At 41.5% G+C, this 14,389-nt stretch overlaps 1 protein-coding gene across 2 annotated transcripts in view; it reads right to left on the reverse strand.

Annotated features, from left to right (window-relative positions):
* LOC116545613 (T-complex protein 11 X-linked protein 2-like) overlaps positions 1-14,389 on the reverse strand; it is a 55,737-nt gene that overhangs the window by 27,565 nt on the left and 13,783 nt on the right. Inside the window, exons 4-10 of one of the 2 annotated variants that reach the window (XM_032272145.1) lie at positions 7,326-7,446; positions 6,094-6,314; positions 5,196-5,332; positions 4,728-4,948; positions 4,448-4,629; positions 3,519-3,682; positions 2,520-2,668 (exon numbers count right to left, since the gene is read on the reverse strand). In XM_032272145.1, coding sequence (XP_032128036.1) covers positions 2,520-2,668; positions 3,519-3,682; positions 4,448-4,629; positions 4,728-4,948; positions 5,196-5,332; positions 6,094-6,314; positions 7,326-7,446 — 1,195 coding nt within the window. Of the gene's footprint in view, positions 1-2,030; positions 2,669-3,518; positions 3,683-4,447; positions 4,630-4,727; positions 4,949-5,195; positions 5,333-6,093; positions 6,315-7,325; positions 7,447-14,389 lie in introns of those variants that run through there. The other variant, XM_032272144.1, reaches the window with a different exon arrangement.

Raw genomic sequence — 14,389 nt, forward strand, 5'->3', positions numbered from 1 at the left:
TGGCGCCTACACACTCACAAAAATTAGTTATAATTGTAATACGTACTTGCATATGCACAGAATATCTCTACAAGTATACACAAAAATGTGGTAATAGTTTCCTCTCAGTAGGAGAAATGAGATACAAAGGTGGGAAAGAAACTGAATTTTCTCTGTGATGTATGTCATTTTTAACCATGTGCATGTTCCATTTATCTATCTAACTGTCCATCCACCCATCCCTAAAGGGTGAACAGAATTGAGTGGAGCTATCTTTCCTTGCTTAAGACCAGGATTCCCATTTCCTCCATGTGGAAGCACAAGAGAACCAATAAACTCAAAATCGCTAAGAAATAAAGACAAATCAGATTGTAATTATAAAGTATAAAGCAAAGTTTCACTGCAGCCCAAAGTCATCTCCATAGGGATCCCTTCAGAACACATTTGTCTGCAAGATAATCTGCCTTCCAGAATTAATATTTTTTTAAAAATTGTATTAATATTGGCCAGTCAGGTTAGAAAATTTAACTAGGCAAGGCTCACTGCCAATTTATTAAACATGAAACTTTCATCTGCCGTGGTCTCTGTCCTGAGACTATCTAGTCACAAGATTAGAACACCTGAATGATCCCCTCCACAGCTTGCCTGTGTGCCTCATCTCCAGCCAAGGTAAAAATAGCACTCTGTTTACCCAGCTATGTCACCTGTCTAGTATCCACCCTCTAGGAAATCAATTAGGTGGTTCCCTTGGGACTCATGGAACTCCAATATCATCTGTTAATTTTCTTGGACTGAGTAAGCTGCACTCAGCTCCTTCCTCCCCCAAAATAATGCGGACACTATTTTTTTTTTTTTTTTTTTGCACCCAGTTTGGGTCTATCCCATAAGTAAGTTGCTATATTCCCCCGTCCATTCTAAATCCAAACCTAGTCCAGATCGAAACCTAATTTTTCCCCCTAATTTTCTAGATTGCTGCTTGTCTGCTACACTTGACCTGAGAATGATGGGATAAACTGCTACAATCTCTAAAAACAAGCCCAAGTCCATATGGACCAAGAGCATTTATCATTTGTGATGCTAAGTCAGCTGATATTCATAATCTGGCAGTTGGAGTCCCAGACCAGGAGCGGGAAAAAGCATGGCAGCTGCCCCACTCTTGAATACTCACATCGATTCTGTCAAGAAGAATGAGATGTTCTAAGCCTAGAGATGTAGAAAGAGAAGATTCATTCAGCTGTAGAAATAAGACCAGGGGTGAACTTCATATGACACTCGCTGACCTAATTGCTTGGGTTTACTGTCATTATCAGAGATTCCAAGCCAGACTCCTAGAATCACTGGAAGGAAAGAGAAGTCCCATGGAAGCTGGGACCTGTCCTTAGCTGAATGCTTGTTGTCAGACAATATCAAGTTTCAACCAATCCCCAGTTTTCATACTGCTTCAAACCACACAGTAGAACAGTAGTTGGGAACTCTTACTATTGCTGTATCCTTGAAAATTATAAGGAAATGTGGTGCTATAAATGGGAGTTCTGTGTCTTCTCTTCATGTGGAATTCAGTGAATTTCTGACTTCCAGAAGCCCTTATATGCATTCTCTGGATAATCCCACAAAGAGTTTTCCCAGCCCTCAAGGGAATGATTTTTCACTGGAGAAAATAATGCTGGTACCTGTAGGGTAATGAGTTACTCCTCTCCCCCACCAGACTGCCTTAGGCTGTATGTCTGCTGCCTGAACCCTGAAGGCCAGGTGGTGATCCAAGGCCATGCATGGTGCCCAGCTGAGGAAACGATGTGTTCCTGAACACCAAAACATCCCGGAGGGTACCGGGAAACATACCTAGAAAAAGAGTCTCATTGCATATGGAAGGCAAAGAGCTGGAAAATTAGCTTAAAAGCTGCTTGCAGATGAGTGGCAGTGCAGATCCCCAGAGCTGTCCTGCTGCCACCCAGGAATGCCCTATACGTTAAGTCCCAATCAATTCATCTGGTTATCAAGCTGGACTTGTCCAGGTCACTCTTTGATCTTTTAGCTCCTTCCCATTTTTTTGGGGGGGGGGAGGGAGAGGGGCATTATTGTATACAGTCCCAGGTTTTTCCCTTATCAGTACCTGATGCCCTGATTCTGGCTCAGGCCAGAATACCGAAGAATGATCAGCTGGCGAAGGGAAAGCGGAGGGCCCACTGGATTGTCACTCAGCTAGTTAGGGGATGAGGATGCAAAACCAGGCTTCAGCTAGAGCACAGGAGGAACTGAAATTTACTTGCAGCTCAGAAGTTTATTAGTCAAGGGGATTGGGCCAGATGGTGTTTATATGCTTGACTCCTGCATCCCAGTGTCCTGGCTGTAACGAGGAAGAGGGCTGATTGTTTCACTAGCTGCAGGTGACGTCAGAGCAGAAACATGCTGACCTCTCTCTCCTGGGTCCCCTTTGCCATGGCTGGGGTCCAGCACTATCAGAGAGGCTCCACATCTGTTTCTTGTGCTTTAGGTGGAAGGATGATGTTTTTTAGGATCTCAGCATAGTATCGGCTAAATACCTGCTGATTATGATGCATCAGACTGACAAACTTCCAGCCCAGTTCTGCCAACTCTCTTTCAATGAGAATGAGGCCTCTAGGAAAGTGTAGCAGAGACTCCTTCATGCCATGCAGCAAGCAGAATTTGAGAAACAAACGGATCCGCTGATCTATGAGCAGGGAGAAAACAGTGAAAAGAGGAACAAAGAAGGTTCAGAAGAAATTCACAATGCCTTTGCACTATCTGCTCACCAAAGTTTTATGTTAACCGAGTTATTCACTGACCTCTTCACTCATTTGGGTAAACCATATACATGAGATTTTTGTTTGTCTGGGGGAAGGGAATGCCATCAAGCTCCCAAAGGACAGTGTGTGATCAAAAGATGCCGAGCTAGTAAACCTCTGGCGATTTGTAAGATTACTTTATATAGTTGTACACGGGATCCGAGTGCACGTTTAACTTAACAAGAGGACCGTAGGCCCAGTTCCTGAAAGTAACAACACATGTTGCAGCCAGTGCACCAAGTTCAGGCCCATACACCCAATCCAGACTATGAACAGATGCTAAACTTCAAATCAGGTGGCCAAATTCACTGCTTCCATTCCAGCATGGAACACGTCCTACAGCCTAACTCAGCATCGCTTCCATGGAGAGGAGTAGGGGCCCACACGGTAGCTTAAAGCATAGGATACAGAAAGGGCTTCTCCAGGTATCTTGGCTGACAGTTAGAAGATGACCAGGAATGACTCTGCGGGGTTAGTGCAACAGTATCCCACCCCTGTGAGTCACAGATCTTGGGTGCAGAGCCACCTTCAAACCACATACACATTCTTCAAACTGAAGAAGATCTATTAGAATCGTGCACATTATAGACGAGGAAACTAAAGCTAAAAAACTTTCCAAATGATCATGCCTTTTCATTTTTAAATGGGTAGGTAACTCACTTTTAGGGTAAGGTCTCCCTGCCCACCCCCCACATTCTTGCCACTTTTCTGCACCACGACCATGGGGATTCTTACCAACGATGCTACGAATGCAGTTCTCTTTCTTGGCAATGTCCTGGAGTTGGCCTAGAAGAGATGCTGTATTTTCACTGCTCAGAGTAGTGAGGCCCACGTCCTTGAGGCCTTGATGGATTTCCTGAGACACCTGTTCACTCACACTCAGCATAGCCTCTTCAGGCCTAGATAATGAAGGAGAGAAGGCAGAGTGGGCCTGGCAGAGGGGCAAAGCTCAGAGAGCCTCACAACAGAAGCCAGACCTATCCCAGGAAGAATTCCGGCTCTCTGCCACCAGAAGAGAGCATTAGCCACTGGGCAAGTGAAATATACTCATTGTTACCCACAAAGTACCACCTGATCCAAGCATACAGTACCATATGCCACTTCAAAGAAAACAAAGTACATTGGGCAACGGTTCACTGCCATCCTTGGATCCACTCAGCATTCTCCACTCCCATCAACTTTATTTAAATATTGTTTTAAGATCCTATTGGGTATTTTTCATGGTTTTTCTCCTACTCCACCGATTAAACTGCAAATATATTGAGATGCCTTGACTTCCAACTCCTCCTTTTACTTTGTTACAGTATCCCTGCCCCTACATGCAGTGAATGGTCAATATCACTGACCAACTTCTGGATTCACATAGCTCAAATCCACTGTCATTCAATCAAGGATATAATGACTCACTTATAGCAAGCACATAAGGAATGTTTCTGGCAAACTGGCTTCCACACTCTCCTCTGGAAAAATAAGTTTTATTTTTGTATCCCAAACCTCAATACAACTTATCAAAGATGACACTAAAGTCCTTGGAGATGGTTCCCAAGGGCCTTTGTGTGGCTTGCGATGAAGAATAAGCAATAATAATATTAACTATTAACATTACCTGCCTATGTCCCAAATACCACACATTTTCCTCTTTAACAGAGATCTGTGAAACTTACCTGGAGATAAATTCCTCAGTCAGGGCCTTGGTGATGCATTTCAGTCTATCCACAAATTCAGGTGAGCTGAATAAAACTTCACCAGAGAAACTTCTGGCCACTAGCAAGACTGAGTCCAGAATGGTTAACTGGTGCAACTGGAACGCCATTTCCTGGAGCCGGATCCTGTCCATCAGCAGAGTCTGGTGTGGGAGCGAAGGACAGCCCATCAGAAGAGGAGGGTTCAAATGCAGGCACCGAATACAATAGAATAAGGCAATGCCCCAACACACATCCCTACCTCAGGGAATTCTTCGTTTTCAGGATCCCAGCAGAGGAGGTTGAGGTAGCCTTGGTATAGCACCATTGTTGGACTGGGCGGCTCGGAGTTGTAAGCTGCCCGGTTTGGAAGTGAACACGCCGTGCTGCAGGAGGAGCCAGGTGAGTCAAGAGAACTCGGACATAGTGTAGTGATGTCTGTGGCTGCTTCGGTTAGCCATTTTGTGGTATAATTGAGGAGACCTACGACAGAGAAGGGAATATGCATCTTAAAATCCCAAGGCTTAAAGACAAAGGCTTTGAAACATACTCTTGGTCAATAAAGAAGTGTTTTTGTAGGTCTTTCTGTCTTAGAGAAACACTCCTTCTCCCTACCCCTTGTCCAAGGAAGAAACGTTCTATTCAAAAAATAAAAAATAGTCTCTACTGCTATAGGAAGGCAGACCCAAGGTCAAATCTCCCCTCTCCTGCCCTTAGATTTTAAACATACTGGGCTGCTTATCAAGGAGTTCCTGGAATTTAGCTTGTTCATACTGGATGGAATGCTCCTGCAGGTAGGGTCGAAAACTCTTGATGGTATAGTTCGCCATGTCCATTTTCATTAGGCCCAGAACACGGAAGATGCCCCTGCCATAGGGAGAAACAGAACATTTACACTATTAAAGGAAATCTAATGTGAAAGGGTGGAATCCAAGCAAGGAGCCATAAAAGCAGAGTATTTGAGAGATAGAAGAAGCCTTAAAAACAAACAGTCCCACTTCAACTTATGAATGATGGTACTGTGGCCAGTGACCCAAGGCCATAGAGTGAGTTGACGGCAAAACTAAGGACAGTTATACCTCCTGACACTTTAACTACCGGATTAGAGCTCTTTCCCCTGCAGTCATTCTGTCACCTTGAAAAAAGGGTAGTCAGTGGAAGGAAATCATCAAGGCGTTAACTGTTATTATGTGGGTAGTTGGGATGTGGGTGATCGAATTTCTAACTCATTCAGCAGATCATTTTACTTTTGCAGGTCCTGGTTCTTCTAGCTGTGAAACACGGATAATCCTCTGTCCTGTCCCCTCACAGAGTTTCGGTGGGGATGAACAGGAGAACATCTGGGAAAAGGCAATTTGCAATCTATAGGAGAAAAATTACTGTACCTTAATGTCTTAACAATATCATGACATAAAGGAGGCCCAACTGATCCAAAGACCATCAAAGGAAGCCTGAGAGGTTATCCTTAGAAAATAAAAGCCAATAATCCAGAAAGGAGAAAAGGTGCCAGTCAGGTCGTCAGTACGCTAGAGCCAGATAAGATGGGTACTATATCACAGTATCTGGCTCAGAGTTCTCTAGCACAGTGTCTAAGGCTGATTTGGGGGACAGCCCATCTAGACTCTCACCGCAGTAACCGCACTGGATCTGTTATGGTCTCTAGTTTCTGTACCGCTTCATCTCGAACTGGTGCACATAGCAGGGCCATCAAATTGAGAATGTAGTTAGAAAGACGAGGGACATCCAGGGCCCCATGTTCTGCTTCCTGCTTGAGAAGATCTGTGTCCAGAACTTCTTCTATCTCGTTTCTTAGGCGGTTCTGCCATGGTAGTAGCAGTGACAGCAAGATCTGCCCAACAAAGGAAATCAAAGGAGCCAAGTTCTGTTTAGAACCCCAAACTTTCTCCAATGAACTACGCTCTTAGGCCAAAGCCATCCCAGATTATGTCTTCTGGGGGTCAGAAAACTGAGTCTCTAGGTTTCCTAGAGAGTATTATTTCTTTCTGTTTAGAGGACAATTACCATTCAAGGTTTCATTGGGATCAGTTATAGTAGTAGTCATTATTATTTTTTAGGTAGAATGAGGTTAAAAAATATAAATAAAAACAAGAATGTGACTTTAAATGTGTGGGATACAGGAAATACACACCACCACAAGGAGATGAGGTATTCTTAATAAAGGATAAGGACATTTTTAGATTGTTTTACTCCAAAGTGTGAGGATAAAATTGAAATAGCCTTTTGACTCAAAAATGTAAGTTCCGGCCGGGCGCGGTGGCTCACGCCTGTAATCCCAGCACTTTGGGAGGCCGAGGCGGGTGGATCACGAGGTCTAGAGATCGAGACCATCCTGGTCAACATGGTGAAACCCCGTCTCTACTAAAAATACAAAAAATTAGCTGGGCATGGTGGCGCGTGCCTGTAATCCCAGAGACTCAGGAGGCTGGGGCAGGAGAATTGCCTGAACCCGGGAGGCGGAGGTTGCGGTGAGCCGAGATCGCGCCATTGCACTCTAGCCTGGGTAACAAAAGCGAAACTCCGTCTCAAAAAAAATAAATAAATAAATAAATAAGTTCCTTGTGGGCAAGGGCTTTCTGTTCATCTCTGTGTTTCTGAAACACATAGACCACAGTGGGGTTTCATTAAGAATTTGTTTAATTGAATTATATATTGTTACAGTAATCGCTCAATTGTCAAGTTTCATCTTATACAAATAAAATGGAAGCTGCACCATCCTATCTGTTTAAGTAGTAGGGCACATTAAAAAGTATGTTGCTTAAGATATTAATAGCCATTGACAATCCAAAGTTTTGAGATGCCTAGGAACTTCCCATCCACGAATGGGAGGTTGGTTACTCACCTCCTTAATTTCTTTTAGAAGTCTAAGAGCACAAGTAAATTCAGGAGGAGTACTCAATAGCTGTTCTTTCAGATGGTTCCAAAAAGCATTGCACGTTGCCTCTGCGAACCTGCCTTCCACACTGTAAGAAGGGTTAAATGAGCAGATTTCTCTTTACCTAGAGAATTGATACAGGATCATAATCTCCCAAACAGCATTTAAAATTATGAAAGACCATCACATTGACAGGCTAGGAGGACCTATGTTTAGTCTTGAGAAGGGCTGAATAAACTGATGTTAGTCTCAGATGGAAAAGCACTGGCTACATTCTCTCAGAAGAGTAACTCATGGTTCCAGAGATACTCTCTTCCTGCAGCAGGAAGAACCATAAACTGGAAGTTGAGGCCCCAACTTCCAACCCTAGTTCTGTGTCTAGCCTGGATATGTGACTTAGCTTCCCCTGCCATACACTTAAACCTTTGAACCAGATGCTCTTTCCTTCAGGCCTGAAATCTAAGAAAGGATTTTACCTCTTGATAATACTTGAAGGTCTTTTGAGACACTTTAAATTCAGCAATCCCAAAACTGACTCCTTCAGACAATGAAGATAAAAAAAAAAAAAAAAAAAAAAAAAAAAAAAAAACAATGAAGCATATTACATAATGGTAAAGCGTTCAATTAAACAGGAAGATCTAACTACTCTAAATATATGTGCACTCAACACTGGAGCGCCCAGATTCATAAAGCAAGTTCTTAGAGACCTTCAAAGGGAAATAGGTGCCTCCCAATGATAGTTGGAGACTTTAACACCACACTGACATCATTAGACAGATCATTGAGTTAGAAAATTAACAGATATTCAGGACCTGAATTCATCACTGGATCAAATGGACTTGATAGACATTACAGAACTCTCTATACAAAACTAACAGAATATACATTCTTCTCATCTCCACAGGGCACTTACTCTAAAATCAATCACATATTTGGAAGTAAAACACTTCTCAGCAAGAACTAAAAATCATAACAAACAATCTCGTGAATCACAGTGCAATCAAAATTGAAATTAAGACTAAGAAATTCACTCAAAACCATACAGTTAAATGGAAATTGAATAACCTGCTCTTGAATGAGTTTTGGGTAAATGACAAAATTAAGATAGGCATCAAGAAGTTCTTTGAAACTAATGAGAACAAAGATATGTCATACTAGAATCTCTGGGACACAGCTAAGGTAGTATTTATTAATAGGGAAATTTAGGAAAATGTCCACCTCAAAAAGTTAGAAAGATCTCAAGTTAACAACCTAATATCATAACTAAAGGAACTAGAGACTCAAAAGCATAGTAATCCCAAAGCTAACAGAAGACAAAAAATAACCAAAATTAGAGCTGAACTGGAGACTAAGACACAAAAGTCCATTCAAAAGATCAACCAATGCAGGAGGTGTTTTTGAAAAACATTAATAAAATAGATAGGCCGCTAGTTAGACTAATAAAGAAGAAAAAAGAGAAGATTCAAATAAACACAATCAGAAACAGCAAAGGAGATATTACTACTGACCCCACAGAAATACAAATAACCATCAGAGAATAAATATTATGAACACCACTGTGCACATTATGAACTAGGAAATCTGGAAGATATAAATAAATTCCTGAACACATACACATCCCAGGACTGAACCAGGAAGAAATTAAATTCCTGAACAGACCAATAACAAGCTAAAGTTGAGTCAGTAAAAAAATAGCCTACCAACCAAAAGAAGACCAGGACCAGAAGGATTCATAGTTGAGTTCTGTCAGATGCACAAAGAAGAGCTGGTACCATTCCTGCTGAAACTATTCCAAAAAATTAAGGTGGAAGGACTCCTCCCTAGCTCATTCTAAACGACGTCAGCATCATCCTGATACCAAAACCTGGCAGAAACACAACAAAATCAACAAAAAATCTTAGGCTTATATATCCTTGATGAATATTGATGCAGAAATCCTCAGCAAAATACTGGCAAAGTAAATCCAGCGGCAGGTCAAAAAACTCATCCACCACAATCAAACAGGTGTTATCCCGGGATCCATGGTTGGTTCAACATACACAAGTCAATAATTATGATAAATCACATAAACAGAGCTGAAGACAAAAACCACATGATTATCTCAATACATGCAGAAAAGGCTTTCAATAAAATACAACCCCCCTTCATATTAAAAACTCTCAATGAACTAGGCATTGAAGGAACATACCTCGAAATAATAAATGTCATCTATGACAAACCAACAGCCTTCATCATACTGAATGGGCAAGCGCTGGAAACATTCCCCTTGAAAACCGGCACAAGACAACAATGCCCTCTCTCACCACTCATATTCAACATAATATTGGAAGTCTTGGCCAGGCAATTAAGCAAGAAAAAGAAATAAAGAGCATCTAACTAGGCAGACAGGATGTCAGCCTATCCCTGTTTCCAGATGACATGATCCTATATCTAGAAAACCCCATAGTCTCAGTCCCAAATCTTCTTAAGCTGATAAACAACTTCAGCAAATTCTCAGGATACAAAATCACTGTGCGGAAATCACTAACATTCCTATACACAAACAACAGTCAAGCCAAAACCCAAATCAGGAATGCAAACCCATTCACAATTGTCACAAAAAAAAAAAATTTAAAATACCTAAGAGTAGAGCTAACCAGGGAGGTGAAAGATCTCTACACGTAGAACTACAAAACACTGCTCAAAGAAATCAGAGATGACACAAACAAATTTTTTAAAAAATCCATGCTTATGGATAGGAAGAATCGGCGTCATTAAAATGGCCATACTGCCCAAAGCAATTTATAAAGTCAACGTTAATGTTATTCCTATTAAAGTACCATTGACATTGTGCACAGAACTAGAAAAAAACTATGTTAAAATTCATACGGAACCAAAAAAGAGGTCGAATAGCCAATGCAATCCTAAGCAAAAAGAACAAAGCTGGAGACATCATGGTACCTGACTTCAAATTATACTGCAGGACTACAGTAAACAAAACAGCATGATACTGATATCAAAACAGACAAACAGAACAATGGAACATGATAAAGAAATAAGGCTACACACCTACAAATATCTGCTCTTCTGAATAGCTGACAAGACCAAGCTACATGAAATGGATTCTCTGTTTAATAAACGATGCTGGGAGAACCGGCTAGCCATATGCAGAAGATTGAAACTGGACCCCATCCTTACATCATATACAAAAATTAACTCAACATGGATTAAAGACTTAAATGTAAAACCCAAAACTACAAAAACTCTGGAAGCTAATCTAGGCAATAGCATTAGCTATTTGGACATAGGAACAGGCTAAGATTTCATGATGATGATGCCAAAAGTGATTGCAACAAAACCAAAAATTGACAAATGAGATCTAGTTAAACTAAAGAACTTCTGCACAGCAAAAGAAACTATCAACAGAACAGACGACCTACAGAGTGGGAGAAAGTTTTTGCAAACTGTGCATCTGACAAGGTCTAATATTCAGCATCTATAAGGAACTTAAATTTACGAGAAAAAACAACCTGTTAAAAAGTGGGCAAAGTAGATGGACAGACACTTTTCAAAAGAAGATATACATGCAGACCAACAATCACGAAAAAAAGCTCAACATCACTGATCATTAGAGAAATGCACATCAAAACCACAATGAGACAGCATCTCATCCCAGTCAGGTTGGTTATTATTAAAAAGTTAAAAAAAATAACGTGCTAGTGAGGCTGTGGGGGTGAGGGGTGGGGAAGCAACACTTATACACTGTTGCTGAGGAGTGTAAGTTACTTCAACCATTGTGGAAGACAACGTGAAGATTCCTCCAAGACCGAAAAACAGAACTACCATTTTTCCCAGCAATCTCACTGCTTGATATATACTCAAAGGAATATAAATTGTTCTGTCATAAAGACACATACACACGTATGTTTATTTCAGCACTATTCACAATAGCAAAGACATGAAATCAGCCTAAATAGCCATCAATAATAGACTGGATAAATAAAATGTGGTACATACACACCATGGAATACTGTGCAGCCACAAAAAGAACACAACCATGTCGTTTGCAGAAACTTGGATGGAGCTGGAGGCCATTATCCTTAGCCAAACTAATGCAGGAACAGAAAATCAAATATCACATGTTCTGACTTATAGCTGAGAGCTAAATGATGAGAACACATGGACACACATAGAGGGGAACAACACACACTGGGGCCTGTTAGAGGGTGGAGGTTGGCAGGAGGGAGAGGATCAGGACAGATAACTAATGGACACCAGGCTTAATACCTGGGTAAGGAAATAATGTGTGCCACAAACCCCCATGAAACAAGTTTAACTATATAACAAACCTGCACATGTACCCCTGAAATTAGAATAAAAAAAATTAAAGAGGGAAAATGGGAAAAAAAAATTTAGTCAGTAACTTTTTTGTTGTTGCTGTTTTTCCTGAGACAAGGTATCATTCTGTTGCCAATGCTGGACTGTGATTTTTGCTCTTGGCCTTGGGTGATCCTCCCGCCTCAGCCTTCTGAGTAGCTGGGACTACAGATGCACACCATCACGCCCAGTTAATTTTTGTATTTTTTATAGAGACATGGTTTCATCATGCTGCCCAGACGGGTCTTGAACTCCTGAGCTCAAGTGATTCACTGGGCTCGGCCTCCCAAAATGCTGGGTTTACAGGCACGAGCGACCGTGCCTGACCTATATTCAGTAACCTTTTAAATAAAATGAACAACTATTACTGCTTTATTTTCGATACAGCCATGATATTTGGTGAATTTTCTTTGGATGCGACATTTCCCAATATATAATCATGTGATTCTAAACAATACATTTATGGTACACATGTTAGTTCAGGTTCCCTGAGAAGCAGACACCAAGATAAGACTCCTGTGAAAGGGATTAATTATGGGAAGAGGGGGAGGAGGGAAGGGAGCAGAAGGCAGGAAGAGCCTCCCGATCATAATGCTGAAATGATGTTTGTGAAGAGAGAAGAGGAAGGAAAAAATAAAGATGGGTAGAAATACTTTCAGACTGTCCACAGTTCTAAGGTTTCTGACAGGTTGATAGGGATACCATGAGACAAAGTTGCCTGTTAGAGGAGTTCCTCATCTCTAAAGAATTGACCTGCATTACTATTTCCCACTCCGTGATTATCTGGGAGAAGTCTGAGGGAAGCATGGCTTTGGTGCAAATGCAATGGTTGGTCCCAAGGGGCAGCAGTTGAGGCCATCCAGCAACTATGCTCCCTATAGCTGGGGATCTGAGTAGCACATTTTCATAGTTACCACAGTCCGCCTTTGTACTGCACAGATCTATTTCTCCATTCAGCTTCATGGAACGGTTCCTTCCTTATTCCTTTGGGCTTCTCTTTATGAAGGGAAACTGAAGAGGGACAATAGTGGGACACACTACAGCCTGTATTGCTGCGTTTAGTTTCTGGGCCAGAACTGGTAATTATTCTCTTCCTTTTCCACTACTCATTTGAAATTTCCCTCACACACAGTTGTTCTCTTGACTGGTCTTGGAAGCTTACCCAGTCATGTGAACAAAACCTTCATTGTGGAGGTGTCCAAACTCTTTTCAATGACATTATTCATTCACAGTTAAATGGGGCAAGAGAATACCAGGAGGCACTCAAGTAGATCACCTGGTTTCATACGTATTCCTTTCTTACTCATTTTACTAAAGCAGCCCTACACCCCCCTACAGTTCAGAGTCAATCACTCCTGTCATATGTGGATTCCTCTTCTTGGCTGCTGTTTCCTGGACATGAGTAGTCCAATGCTTGTTCAAACCACTGCTGTGATGATTGTGGGGCACTATGATGAGGAATAGGCACCCTCCTGCGTTCACCCCTTATTCTTAATCCCATTCTTCCAATTAGATCTAAAGACTAACATGGAGGTCTGTGATTTAATGCATATACTGCATCCTGGAGGATGCCACCCAATTACTTCAGGGTTTACTTTTATTGGTGTTTTATCTTTGCATTTAGAAGTGTTCTGTGAGGTCAGCTCCTTCTGGATGGTGCAATATTTGATATGATAAGTGGATCCTCTTGTTCTGGATCCATTTGTGCCCCTTCTTTACGATGAAGTGACTACCCTGTTCACATGCTCTGTTGTGTGGGATTCCAAGACCGTGGATCAGGAACCCCCAAATCCCCCAGATGCTTATTAAGGCTGTGAAGGAGCAAATCCATGCCCAGAATAGGTATATATTCCTGTGAGCATGAACCACTGACCCTTCCAGGATGAAAAGGGTCCAACATAGTCAATTTACTGCTAAGTGGTCTTTATAAATAGTGTCATATTTGAGAAAGAGCCTTAGTCTCTGTTGCTGCAGTTTGGCTATTCATACAGGGAAGCAGCTAAATTGTCTTGGTACATAGAAGTCTATGATATTGGGCCCATATATCACCTCTATTTCTGCCACCATGGCTAGTTCTTTCAGAGGCCCATCAAACCAGTCCCGAGAAGACCGAAATGAATGCTGGTTAATGTCAATGGCCAAAGTCGCTTTGTCTGCTTGGTTCTTCAGTTACTCTTTCATAATTAATGCTTTCTTGTGAACATTAAAACAGGATTGATACAGAAATCTTCCTATTTCATGCCACTGCCAATACGTCTATCCATATGCCTCTACTCTAGACTTCCCTTTCCTGATCTTTTCCTTTCAAGCTCCTGACCATATCACCAGACCTTTGGCTACTGTCCAATAATGCATTTATATTACCATCATGAACCACTTCTTCTTCCACAAAAAGTGGATGATCAGGTACACTGCTTGCAGTCCTACCCACTGGGAAGATGTTCTCTCCCTCTCTGCTGCCTTTCAGGACCACCTCTAAATGTGTCTGTAATACAGTCACCATGTATTTTGACTTACTTTCACATGCCAAGCTCATCCAGTAAACCAATCTTGAGCTTTCCCCTCCTCCTTCAACTGGTTATATGGAATCACATAATTTCTTTTCTATTTATCTATTTATTTATTTATAATTATACTCTAAGTTCAGGGGTACATGTGCAGACCGTGCAGGTTTG

This window comes from Sapajus apella, unplaced genomic scaffold (assembly GCF_009761245.1).
Source record: "Sapajus apella isolate SASKATOON/1434 unplaced genomic scaffold, GSC_monkey_1.0 scaffold310, whole genome shotgun sequence".
Classification (NCBI taxonomy): Eukaryota; Metazoa; Chordata; class Mammalia; order Primates; family Cebidae; genus Sapajus; species Sapajus apella.